Below are 13,936 nucleotides of genomic sequence, written 5' to 3'. Positions count from 1 at the left end.
ATCCAGAACATCAAATAGAAGTACTTTTGAATGAAGTGGATCCAGTAAGGCAGAGTATCCAGCGAAGGCGGTCACACACTGAGACAGTCTAACAGCAGCCTTTACATATATCCCGTAGTGTAAAACCTTGTAAACCTAAATGAGGAAGGACATACAGAATTTCATGCAGTGTTTATAAAATACGTACTGTGTATCAGCTAGAACAATCATCACACACTAACAGCCTGATAACGAGCTGTAAAAAGCATTTAAACATAGGATGTGAGTAAGCAACATGAAGTGACTCAAAGAAAAACAGAGCACCCTCCAGAGGTTGTCCTTCAAAAACCGCAAGATTCTAGGCCAACACACACATACACGCGCACGCACACACGCACGCACGCACGCACGCACACGGTTTGGCTTACTATCCTTGTGTGGACCTTCCAATGACATGATTTTTAATGCAGCTATTTAATACTATGCCTACACCTAAACCTTACCCTAACATTAACCTCAGTAACCACAAAAGGAAATCTTTATCTCTTTTAGTTAAAAAAAAAGGCTTCTTTAACACATGGGGACGAGCCAAATGTCCCCACAAGGTCAACACTGTCTGATATTCTTATCCTTGTGGACATATTTCTTGCCCAAACACATGTCAACACACACACACACCATCCCAAAAACACACACATACAATTTCATTCTTTCTTTTACTTATTTCCAGAGATTATGCTTAAAGTCATCAAGTGTATGAATAGTTCTGAAAAAATACATACCCTTTTTTTTTTTTGTATAATCCCTGTATCACTGTGCAACCTCAGACAGCCTTGAAGTAATAAACCATCTTATAATGTACCCACAGATCTGAAACAGCGTCTTCGTAATTGCCCAAAGAAAGAATAAAGCAGCACTTTTAATACCATTAGAGCGTATACCATCTGAAGCTAATTCAGTATCTGTTGGAAAAACGAAATATATGCCAGGTGAAACCACATGAAAAGGCAAACAACTGCCCTAAAAGCTGAACGCAAACGATAAGTATTTTCCAAATGCTAACCAGATTGCCATGTTGTCTAAGGTGTCTTTGCAGGGCTATGATTTACACTGCCATCTTGTGGCAGCAATTGGAACAACATAAAAACACACTAAGCAATAGGCCTCACAAATTTTACATTTCTAATGCACAAAAGCAACTAAAAATGTCCTAGGAACATTTCTGAACTTTTATCCTCATACAAATGATAGCATGTATAAATATACATATTGGAAGTACTGCCCTGTTCTCTTGAAATCCTAAATAACTAGCTGAATCTGTCTCACATTTGTCACAGATAGACAAGTGGGATTTCAGTATCACAAAGTTTATTGTTATATTCTCAATGATTTACGTAGCATAACTTTCAGAATATACCATAACAACCCGTAGGCCTATTTCTCCTTCCATTACTAGCATTAGCTACGTTATCTAGCCAGCTTCTTAACTGCTAATAAACTAGCTCGTATATGTGAGCAGTAGGATTTGGGATTTCAGTCTCAGAATCTTGATTTGCATCATAGTCTCAGAAGAGCAGCCTACCCTGTAAAAATCTACCATAACAACCACAGTTTTGTTCACTAACATTAGTGACGTGAGATAACTAGCTTAACATGCAGGTTCTGTGGTTCTGAAATCACAAACTAAGCTCATACATAAAACATCTTGAATCTTTTTTTCATGGACATACTAAAAGAGTCAATGTTTAATTTATAAATGTGACATTCCTGTTTTTTTTTTTTTTAAACACATTTGAGCTAAACTCTATGTATCTTTGCGCCATATACTGTAGATGATACACCACGGGAAAGTCTAAGGATGAAGGGTTTTGTGATTTGCATTTTCTAGTTAACAAGCTGTTTTTCGTTTTACCAACTTCAAGAGAATATGAGGGAAAGACTGTTATAGCCGTTATACGTATTATAACATGGGAGAGGAACTAAATTGTTTCACAGATGCTTCACAACATTAAATGTAGGTATAAATAAATAAAAAGTATGACATGCCATAATTTATTAAATAAGAATTGTAATCCTTGGCAAATTGCTCAGGTTTAAGAAGAATAAAACGCTTCAGAACAACATCATTTCAGAACAATCTGCATCACACCACCGGGTCATTGAATATTTTCCTATAACAGCATGCTCCATCATATTTTATTCCTTATACAGTGTAACATGTCAAAAATACAGCATACAAAGGCTTATTTTGCAGCACAGGTTTTCATTAAAAATGTGCAAACTGTCTAATAATTTGCTTGTGAGTCAAATCACAATATGCTAAAGCTGGACAAATGCCAGACAGTGCATTTAACAGGGAGAAGTCTTGTCCTTGAACCTGAAACTCAAGGTCTCTAACGTTTTGTGCATCTACAGCAATGTGTGTGTTGGTTCAGTGGAGGCAGCTGGGTGACATCATTGGCGTCTGCTCTCTGAAATGGCCAAGCACTCAGAAGGCTATTAGCAGGTTAAATATCGACATGCCATATAGCACTCACCATCTTCCTCTCTGTATCTCTCTGCATCTCTCTAATCTTCACCCTCAGAAGCACACAGCTAAATCATATTACAACCTAAACAGAAACTCATGCTAAGCACCATGCCACAAAGTCATAATCTGATAGGTCTGTAATGGAACATAATTGGCCCACAAAAACATCACAAAGTGCCTCCTGAGTGGCATGACATAAAATGCTGATTGTGAGTTCTAATCCTGATGATGCTATAGCCATCCATGGCCGGGACTCCAAAAGAGCAAAACTGGCCGTACTCTCAGGGAGGGAGGAGTGGCATACTCTCTCTACCCTATCAATCACAGCGACACTAACCAATCATGGGCATCTGTGAGCTCATGCATGCAGAAGGGGGCGGATAGCTCTTTCCTCCGAGTGTGTTACGCCACCCCCTAACGTTGCATGAGTATCATCATCAAAAAGACACGGTAGGTTGGCTGGTTTCACGTGCCTCGGAGTTGTTATAGCCACGCGATAGCCTTCGTCCTCACTGGTCAGTAGCTGTTGTGTGATAGGGGAGAGATGCCTGATGGGTAAGAATTGGCCAAGACTAAATTAGGGTGAAAGAAAAAAAAAAAAAAAAAACATCACACAGTGACTGGCTACAGATCTGATCACCTTGAGGGATTTTATTGTTAGAAACAATACCATCAAAACATGATGTGTTTATGTGTGTGTGGTGACAGCAGATGAGACATAAATGGGGCAATCAGTGTACCTGGTTAATGTTAATGTACACACACATACAGAAGCTTCTCTTTTTAAGTAATTTTTTTAAGTAAGCATTTTTATGCAAATCCAGGGCAATAAGGTTGGGTGGTATGGCAAAAAATACTGTATCATGTAAACAGCATATCATATAACAGCATATTATATCATTTTAATACTTTTTTCACATTACATGATACATATGACAATATTTAAGTTTGGTCAGTATGTGAATGTTATTGATATTAGATAGAATTAGAACATATTATAATCCAGATATTCGAATACATTATCATTTCTATAGTAACAGCTAATTCACAGCGGAATATATAATTATACTTCACATAATTAAAGTCTGAGTTGTTATTTAACAGATAAAAACATGTCATCGATAAGATAGGTCTTTTTTGTAATGAGATGTTTATTTAACATTTTTTGGAAAGAGTCTCCAGTGTCAGCGAGTTGTAAGCGTTAGAGGGGAAGCTGTTCCTTTAATGTTTCCGCCACGGCAAATTCTTCAGGACAGAGGACTTTGTGTTTCTCTTGTGTGTGTTTTTTTGTATTATTACCTTAAAAAATGAGTATCTGGTGAGTGAACAACTACTGAGGACAGCTGCTATAATGTCAATGTCAATCCTCAAAATTTATTTACCTACTATTATGTCAGTAATCTGATTGCTTGCATGTCTCTGTTTACTACCCAGGGCATTCTGCCCAGCAGAATACACCCTACCCAAGTAAACAACAATCCAGAGATCTACTGCTCCTACACAGCCTAAACCAAGAGGGACAAAGGACAGTACTGTAATAAAGACACCTCGTTTATGATGTGTAATGCTGCTATTTAGCACAGATTTCTTTGCTTTTATGATAGTGGTGTCAGACTTCATGTCCTCAAAGTTAACTATGCTTGGTCTTCTCACAACAGGAACACTTATTAATCCTGATTAATGACACTCCACTCACTCTACAACCTGCTCGACCACACACCAAAATAAATATGTTCAGTTTAACTAGTAATATACAACCACATCAGTGCACACGAATGTACAAACGATCATGGTCATCATGAGTGTAGTTTTCACATGCTATCTCAGATGATTCTTCCAAGTGAAATGTCTTCACTACATTCTGTTGTTTATCTGCAGAAAAGCTAGAAAGCCTCTGTGTGAGTGAATATGAATGTGGGTGTGTGAAAGTGTGTGTGATGCCACCGAGACAAAAAGATAGTTGTGCTAATGCACAGCACAGCCACAATCCTACCATCCTACTATTGGATACGAATAATCAATCAAAACAATGCAGAGAAGCTGAGCAGAAAAGGACAATGGACTGAAAATAGGAAGCCAGAACATTTTCTCAACAATATGACAATAATATTAGTAACAATTCCAGGGATATCAACGCTTCTTAAAGCTCGTCATGAGGACAGAACTTTAATAATAAACAATAATAATAAATTATTATTTTCCAATTGTGGCACATCCCAAAGTGTTATATTTCTCTTATTTTAAACTTTTATATCAGAGAAATTTTCCAACACTAACAATGTTTTATTTATTAAAGAACAAAACATTGCACCTTTTATCCATTTATAGTTACATTTAGTGTTGTGGAATGCCCACAAAACTAATTAGTCCCTGTTATCATTTACGTTATAGCAGATATAAATGGTCACTCTCTCACCAGCCCCTTTTCTCTCTCCGTTGAAGTTAATAAGACAAAAAAAATGCTGCTTGTCATGTTAACAAGAAACTGCAAAGCCCTTCATCCTGAAGACTTTCTAGTATGGGAACACTTAAACAGACAGCTTTACTTCCGAGTGTTACAAAGCACTGACCTTGGCTTCTTGACTTCTTCCAAGAATGCAAAATAAGTGTTTCCTCACAGAAAACTTCACCAATTCAACAATTAGGCATTGGTTTGGCGTTTATGCGGAGAGTCCACAATACAGGTTTCTGTTTAAGTCTTTACTACAGAAACAATAACATATTGGAATGAGTACATTAATATAAACCTGTGATTTGAACTGCAGTCCGCACTATGATCAGAGCCGCTGTTAGAGGAAATTAATCAACACTTCCTGACCAATCAGTATTGAGTATTTAACAGCGCTGTAGTATAAGGCTATCAGGCTTTAAGTGCATGTGCTTGATCACAGTTGCTTTCAGATGGACACAATACTATGTACTATCCACCTCTGCACTTACACTTTTAGCAGCTTGGTTAAGCCCCTGCATCTTTACCTGCTAGTGTTTGCGGTATGTCTCATACAAGCCTAATATTTGACCAAGTTAGTCCATTCAAAAAATAAATTAGCACAATAGGTCCAATCCCATTTGATCGCTGAAGTGACACCACCCAGTTGAGTCAGCTGAGCCTGGCCATGCAACCGCGAATGTATAAACTGAGTAAAGTGAGCAAGACATTCAAACGTAGCCCACCTGCGATGCGGATGACGGCCCTTTCGGCAGGGTCCAGCACTTCTGCTGAGGCTGACTTGGAGCGTCGGACTTTCTGGTACTTGGACAAGTTCCAAGGCAGTGTGTCACCGGGAGTGCGATCACTAGTGCTCTCCTCCTTCAGGGATAGCACCCTGTGCCTCTCTCTGTTGCCTGAAGCCATTACCTGGGGAAGAAAATGAGAAGTTGATGCTGGTGGGACAAATTTCAAACAAGGTTCCTTAACTTTCTCCAAACTGTTGAGACACACATACAGTACATACACACACATCTATGAAAACATTACTTATTGAGACACATATTCAGGAAACTGCTTATATCATACAAAAACAACAAGTCAAGTCTCCTTTATACATGTATACATATGACCATCTATCAATATCTATCGCCAAGTCCGAATAAATGGTATCTCTAGATGTCCACCTTCCTCTTCGACTGTAACACTCAAATTCATGTCCACATCCTGAGAGTCCTCAGAGCAAGCAAACTGTCATGTTTCTCGCAAGTAATAGACAATGACCCTGTGCCACTAAACCAGAGACGATAAAAAACACATAAGGTCACTGAAGGCACAAACTCTCCCATACGTAAATGATTAACTACAGCACGTTCCACACTATTTACATTATAACATTTGCATAATTCATGGGATTATAGTGCAAGTTTAAGTAAAGCATGCTTGACTGGAGACCAGCAGGTGAAATGGAACCAGACACAAAAGGTTTTAACTACAAACTTAATTAAAATATTTTTTAATCACTGAGCATTCATGCAAACACTCACCACCCAGAACACACTGTATGCTCAAAGTTCGTGAATATTTCATGACCACCCTGGAGCTGCCAAAACTCAATGTCAAGCACACATATTATACTATATTCTACAAATATTGCAGAAATTATTTATGCGTTTGAAATGAAGCTGAACTCAAATAGTTCATATTATAGATTTTAGAACCCGTGATGCCACTTCGGTCTAAGGTTGAGGTGTCAAAGGCATGACCTCTTGAGTTGAGCTGAACGGAATTCAAAACATCGACACAGATTTTTCTGAAAATGTCGGCACACTGTACATCATTTAGACGTAATGCTCACTCACACTTCGAAGTTGCATGAATTACTTTTACAGGAGAACTGTTTGTTATGTTGGCATCTTATCTTTAGTTAATATTAGGTCATTTGATCTATTTGTGAAGATTAGATTGTCATAATGGTGTTTCCCAGTGGTAATGGGGTGAGGGCAGTAATGGATTTAAGCAGTTAGCAACTGTGACTAAAGCAGCATCTAGTCTCTCCATATATACTACTGTAGGTTCATGTAAGTGGAGACAGACAATAGTAGGAAGTTGTTGCTAAGACAACAAGTCATGGATGTAGGAGGTTGAGCAATGTGGTTTTCAGAGAAACTCCATACCTACAGACAAACAATATTTCCACAATCTCAAAAACTACAACTGGGTAAGAAAAGTCAAGCCGGTAGAGCTCTTAATATCTTAACACAATAGTGGAACTAATTTCCTCGGAAGGTCATTCTGACTTCTACACAAAAACAGAATTGCAAAACAGAATTACACACCTGACTGATGTTAATGTTTAATGAAATATTAAAGAAACAAAAAGTTTTGAAGAGAATCCATTTTTTCCTGAAGGCATGACAGACTGACATCCAGATCTGCATATTTATATCCATTTCCTAATTTGCTTCATTTCTCAAATATATTCTTGAGTAAGTTATTCTCAGATATGAAATATGAAAATACAGCACTTATTTTCAACCATTATGTACATTACTGCTGGAATAAGCGCAGCGATACAGCAGTGGAATATCCTGATCATTTGCATGGTCACCGGAGAATTGCATGATGCCTGACTTAAACAGCTGGATGTAACTGTGTGTTTTCTGGCTGAGTGCACTTGTCTGTTCACTCCACAGACCAAGTGGCTGTATCTGAGCGAGTGCTTTTTATGTCTCTGCTTCTAGGTGAAGGACACAGACAAAATAAATAGGACTGGGCAATATGAGGATATGAGAGTAATATGATACACTGCAATACACTATACTAAGGATATCCCGGATATTGTCAGTACATTTATATCACTGACTGACTCTATAGTTTTTCAAACAAATAGCTGACTGGGAGCTAAAATGTAGTTTTGCAAATGATACACTGTATATTATTATTATTATTATTATTTCCTTTTTTTTTTTTCAAACAAGAAAAATAGGAAAACCTGAAAAGATATTCCCAGTGTAAATATATTTCCGATTCAGATGTTCTATGTAGGTGTATCCCAAATCAGTCATAGAAAACACCTTCAAAGTACACAGTTTAGTGTCTTCGTTGTGCTAACACACTCATGACCATTAGCTTTTCTACATAATCAGGTGTGGTAGGTCAAATAAAACATTATTAAACTGTATGGATGGTTCTACGGCTAGGAAACTATAATAACTAGTAATGCACAAAGCTGCTCTGACAACAGGGCACAGCTTATTCTGCTGCAGCATCATCTGCTGTGCATATTTGAGTTGCAAATAGCAGAGTCATCCTCATTTAACTATAAAGGCTGGATAGCTGATGACAGCAGTCCATTCATGTGGATTACATATGTCTTGGTTATGAAATTGAAGAGAGATAAGCACAAGTAGTGTAGTACTCTTAGTATTCTCGGAGCAATGATTTATTCTCCCGCTATCCGATGTCACTCAGAAGAGGATGGCTTCACTTTTGAGTCTGCTTCCTCTCAAGGTTTCAGTTCATGTCCACTTCGGAAACCCTGAGAGTATTTCAGGGAGGATTTCCTTGCCACCATCAGCCCAGGCTTGTTCGTTAGGGATCTAAATATAAATCTACGGATCTGTCTTTCTGTAAAGCTGCTTTGTGACAATGTCAGTTGTTAAAATGAAATGGAGACAACATCTATTGTTAAAATGAAATGGAGACAACATCTGTTGTTAAAATGAAATGGAACTGAATATTGTAGAATTGCGCCAACATCTTACGAAGCAACCTTGTTATGTCTGTTTGCTTTCGTGAGATCTACACTAGGATGATGCTCTTTTGCAAGCCCGAGTCATCGTGTAACATACATATGCCATTGCAACAGAAGCAAAGTATGACAGATGAGAGGTTTGCATCATTTATTAAAGCGTGAATAATGGGAAGGCTTACAAAAGCTCACTGGCACTCGGATTTCCTTCTGGTAAATGCCACAGTAGTGTTGGGTATGACTGGGGTTCTGTCCCTGCAGCTCAGACTGCAAATTTCAAACTACAGATACTGCATCAAACTGCAAAAACTGACATCCAAGCTAGTGAAAATATCTTGATTATAGTCAAATGTATCTAGTATTTCTTATTATAAGACTGCCACAAACCAAATATAAGATTATTACATCTATAAAATCTATTTTGCTTCTTTCTAGAAATAAATGCTTAAAAGGAGCAAAATTACCTGCCAATAGAACAAGACTACTTCAAGCTTGAAAGGAGTAAAATCTATGGAAATAGATTAAATAATAATCTTATATTTGCTTTAGTGTAATCTTATAATAAGAAATACTAGATATATTTGACTATAATCAAGATATTTTCACTTGAAAGATGTCAGTTTTGCAGGGCAGTTATTGGTAATAAACTCTTCTTTTCATGCACCTGACCCACCTGGTGTGAGCTGAAATCCAGATAATATCAGACCTTAGGTTAGTCTGTTCAAAAATAAAAAGAATCAGTATAAATCCGAGCTTTAATGCCATTTCTACAAGAAACAAACCCGTTAGTCACTGCAACGTCGTCAGCATGAACTTGAGACTTACCGCGGTGTTGTGCAGTATGGCAGCTCTCTCTCTCTCTCTCTCTCACTCTCTCTCTCTCTCCTGTCAGAAACGCATGTACCGGTGATGCGTGATAAATCTCCCGTGCTATCTGCTGCACATCACCGACATCCAAACCACTAAGCGTCTGTGTCTGCCTTAGAGAACCACATGGGTGTGTTTTCCGTGTTTACGAGCCTGGGCGGGTTTTACACTCAAAAATCCGCAGTGCTCTGCTCCGTGTTTCCTCCAGTGAGTAGCACACACACGCGCGCGCGCGCACACACACACACAAACACACAGACGCGCGCGCGCGCACACACACACACACACACACACACAAACAAACACAGACGCGCACACACACACACACACACACACACACACAAAAACACACAGACGCGCGCGCACGCGCACACACACACACACACACACACACACCAGTCAATGATTAACTGACGCCAGATCTCTCTCCAGCTCTTCCACCTGCGATAAGCGGCTGCGTCCAAAGCCACATACCACTGTGTAAAATAGTGTGCCAGAGTAGGCCATGCACTATTTAGTGCCTTTAGTGCGCAGGTTGGGACGCAACCCAGTTTAAAGAACAATTAAGATCAATTCGCTGGAGGCGGGGTCTGGCTGCACTGCAGACCGGTGGGCGTGTCTTTGAGCGGTACAGATGGACTCAAAGACACGCCCTTTTCTGAGTAAATCCTTTTTAGGCTTCCAGATTATAAATCTTTTAAGATTATTACTTGTCACACTGCACAAGATTTAAGGAATAACACATGCTTATGTAACATTGGCTGTTACAGGAAAATAAGATGGCGTGTGATGCGTCTCCACCTGAAGCCGAGTTACTGTTACCACCTGAAGTTGATTATTTTCCTATAAGGACTTGTGTTAATCATTTTAAACCACAGCGATTTTGTCTGTGATTTCAGTCCGTAATTTATTTATGAACATCATTATATTTATTTTTAGAGTTTTCCACATTTTCTCATCAATTTAGTAACCACCAGGCAGCCCACATCAACCAACCAGAGAGGGTGAAGGTTAACACGTGCTTCCTCCGAGACACATGAAGCCAGCCAACCACATCTTTTCGAACTGCTGCTCATGCAGCATCACAGGGCAGTGTAACACGCTCAGAGGAAAGAGCTATCTACCCTCTTCTGCATACATGAGCTCACAAACGCCCACGATTGGCTAGTGCAGCTGTGATTGACAGGGAAGAGGAAGTATCAGATGGCTGTGGCATCATCAGGATTCAAACTCATGATCTGTTGCCAGACTCAGGTCGCACTTTTTAATCATTTACAGTTACATTAATGTGAGACAAGTTAGTTATTGTTGAATTTGAGAATTCAACAGCGCTGTGGTATAGGATCCCAAAAAAATCTTTGCTGAATTGTATAGCAGTCTGTGCAATAATGTTCTCTCCATGTCAGATCATATAATGAAGATCCTCTAAAGGTAGACTGCAATTAAAGAAAATTACTACAGTCTGCTTAAAGTCATCAATCAGTGTGATCCAGGATTGTGTAGAAAATGAAGTCACATAAACAGAAACATTCTTGAGCTTGTGCTAATAAGGATATTTTTCCGTCCACTTGTACGTTTCAGTTACATTTCATTATTGCCAGGACAGGTATGGAGCGGTCCCATGTGTTTCGTGTCATCCTTTGCCATCTTATTGCATGTTTCTTGTCATCCTTTGCATGCTTTTTAGACTAGTGTCATAGCAGTGGTCACACTGATATTTTAATACGAAAATTCTGACACTGCCAGAATTTAGTCGTCAGCTGTCTTTGGTTGCAGCAGTACTAAATCGGTCTTTGGTGAACATGTCACATTATGCGTTCTAAAACCGCTGATCAAACTCACAACCAAAGAATTCTTTTACAATATGCAACTTTTTAAAGCAAAATTGGACCGAAAAAATGTACCATGTAAAGCCAATTTAACTAATTGCTACTTGGCTAATTGCAGTTAGCTAATTGGCTAACAACATTATGAAGATTTATGAAGTTTCAAATCCTGTCAGAAATCCTGTCAGGTTAGCTCATGTTAGCTAACTGGTTAGTGATAGCAGCGATGATTATAACAATTATAAATATGACTTAAAATCCTCCATGTAAGGTTAGCTCATGCTACCTAGCCGGCTAACAAAAAAAAAAAAAACATGATTATACTGTGGCTTCGATCACCTTATTCAGAAAATCCACTGAAAGGAGATATATGTGCATGCTCAGTCTGCAAGGAATTGTGGGTGCTAACAGATGCTTAGCTTAACAGATGCTTACCCAACACCTTGAACGTCCCGGGAAATAACAGGGGGAAAGGAACAGCGCATGTGTAGATCAGCATACTTACTACAACCATGTATACAGGGATATTCCGATGCCTGTAAACATATAAACATCGTATTGGGAATATGGCTGCAACCTGAATATAAACCTTAAATGGAATTTGATGTGCATGTAAATGTAGTCAATGACTTTTTTCTTCCTACTTGATGGCTTCCATCTATGGTGTTAAAGTCATGCCTACTCTGGGGTACTCTTATTTCCAAATATGAACTTGACACACCCAAATTTCCACAGATCTTATGTGGTCTGTGCTCTTCAGACAGACCTTATTGGTTAGTTGGATGTTGCAGGTAATGGGGAAGGGTAGGCCAGTGCTACCTTACTTGCAGGACTGAGATGCAAATTAAGGAATCAGACAAAGTAAAGAGAAATATTGCTACTATGTGTTACAGTAAAAATGCTGCACCCATTCAGGGTGTACTCCTGCCTTACAACCAGTATTCCAGATCCACGAAGACAGACAAATCCTGCTTCAGGAACAATATATAATCACAGAGAGGTTTGCTTCATTCATTTCAATACTTAAATGCTAGAAAAAGTGAATGATGGGAAAATCCATGCTTGGGAATGATCAGGTAGGCTTGCATTTCTTTAGTGAATTTCAGTGCAGTTTTAGTGTAAGTGTGTATCTTTCCCTTTAGTACAGTCTGCACTTTTCAAACAACAGATACTGCATAGAATAGTGTTAGTACACACATTTTTGGGTACCTTCATCCATCTGTCTAGAGATTATATCTCTATTACGCTGGAGATATCTACTACACATTGGAACAGGAAACCTGTCTTTACCAGAATATTTAAGAGATTTATTAAAATTTAAACATTCTCTAGTTGGGCAAGTGTAAAATTCAGCCAGTGTGCTGATTTTTGATGGATGTGGGCCAACAGACAGCACTACAACATGAAAATCAAGTTGTGGACACTTGGTCCAATCCTTTCCAAAGTGCTATATATGATTCTGTATAGCGTATGCAGTTTGGTGGACTTTCGCCAATTGGAGGCAGTAAGTTGTAAAAATCATTGAGATTGGGTGGCTGGGGCAGGGACACCAGCCCATTCACACACTCAATTAACACATTAGGGCAATTTATCATAGCCAGTGGTAAGGTAGGAGGTGGGATGAAACTGGATAACCTGGAGGAAACCTAACTGAACATGGGGAGTTGCACAGAAACCCCACACATGCAGTGACCTGAGCTCAAGATTGAACCAGGTACAATTTATTGCAGCAGGTGAACTTTTACATGTTCCTACAGCTATTTGTGGGCATTACTAGATCTTTTTGAGCTGTCTGCAGATAATAAAATTTTTTTGTTGAGGTGATTTCCTTATTAAGGCATATGTCATGAATACATGTGATGGTCATTGAGAACACCCCTTGTGTTCTCGTATGGATTAAACAGTGGATTGGAACTGATGGATTAAAACCCTTTGTGCAGCAGGTGAATTGTTCTTACAGACAGCACTCTGAAATGCTTGACAAAGTTGACCGCTCTTATCTTGAGCTTCATATCATGAAGATAGAGTGAGATGAAACAGCTGCAAATTTTAGTTGTTTTCCACAGTTTGAAAGTGAAAATGAGTGGCTGTTGGAAATGTATCAGATAAATTCTTTCCTCATTGTCCAAGGGGAGAATTATGACCAGACATAGCATTTCAACAGATCATCTACTGACAAGCTTCTTTTCTTACCTGGAAAAAGGAGACAATCCAAGATGCCCTGTCACTGTATGCTCATGTCTCCCTATAGTGGAGTGACTAACATTCGGAGGGTTGGATCTGGTGATGGAGAAGGAGTCTAGCACTGCTGACACTGGGGAAAAATGAGTCAGCATCAACTAGTGTACTTGCCCTAATTGTTAGTGCAGCAAAAACTGTGGGCAGCAAAAGTTGATGTTCCAATTGAGGCCCCATCTCCAGTAAATGGGCCAGAGAAATAGAGTCACATCAGCCTATCAGCCTTTATTCCCCTGGTGAAGGATTAGTACCAGATGCTCAGGAAGACTTGGAAAGTTCCACATGGTCCACCACAATTTAGTTATGGGTGGAGA

At 39.0% G+C, this 13,936-nt stretch overlaps 1 protein-coding gene across 1 annotated transcript in view; it reads right to left on the bottom strand.

Moving 5' to 3' along the window:
• Window positions 1-9,711, bottom strand: part of plecb (plectin b) — a 114,545-nt gene extending 104,834 nt beyond the window's left edge. The window contains exons 1-2 of the mRNA XM_053227748.1: window positions 9,517-9,711; window positions 5,684-5,867 (exon numbers count right to left, since the gene is read on the bottom strand). Of these exons, the coding sequence (XP_053083723.1) occupies window positions 5,684-5,864 (181 nt within the window). The 5' untranslated portion in view covers window positions 5,865-5,867; window positions 9,517-9,711. The remainder of the gene's footprint in view (window positions 1-5,683; window positions 5,868-9,516) is intronic.
• Between the last annotated feature and the right edge of the window lie 4,225 nt (window positions 9,712-13,936).

This window comes from Pangasianodon hypophthalmus, chromosome 1, assembly GCF_027358585.1.
Source record: "Pangasianodon hypophthalmus isolate fPanHyp1 chromosome 1, fPanHyp1.pri, whole genome shotgun sequence".
In the NCBI taxonomy this organism is placed as follows: Eukaryota; Metazoa; Chordata; class Actinopteri; order Siluriformes; family Pangasiidae; genus Pangasianodon; species Pangasianodon hypophthalmus.
This window is presented reverse-complemented; position numbering and strand designations above follow the sequence as displayed.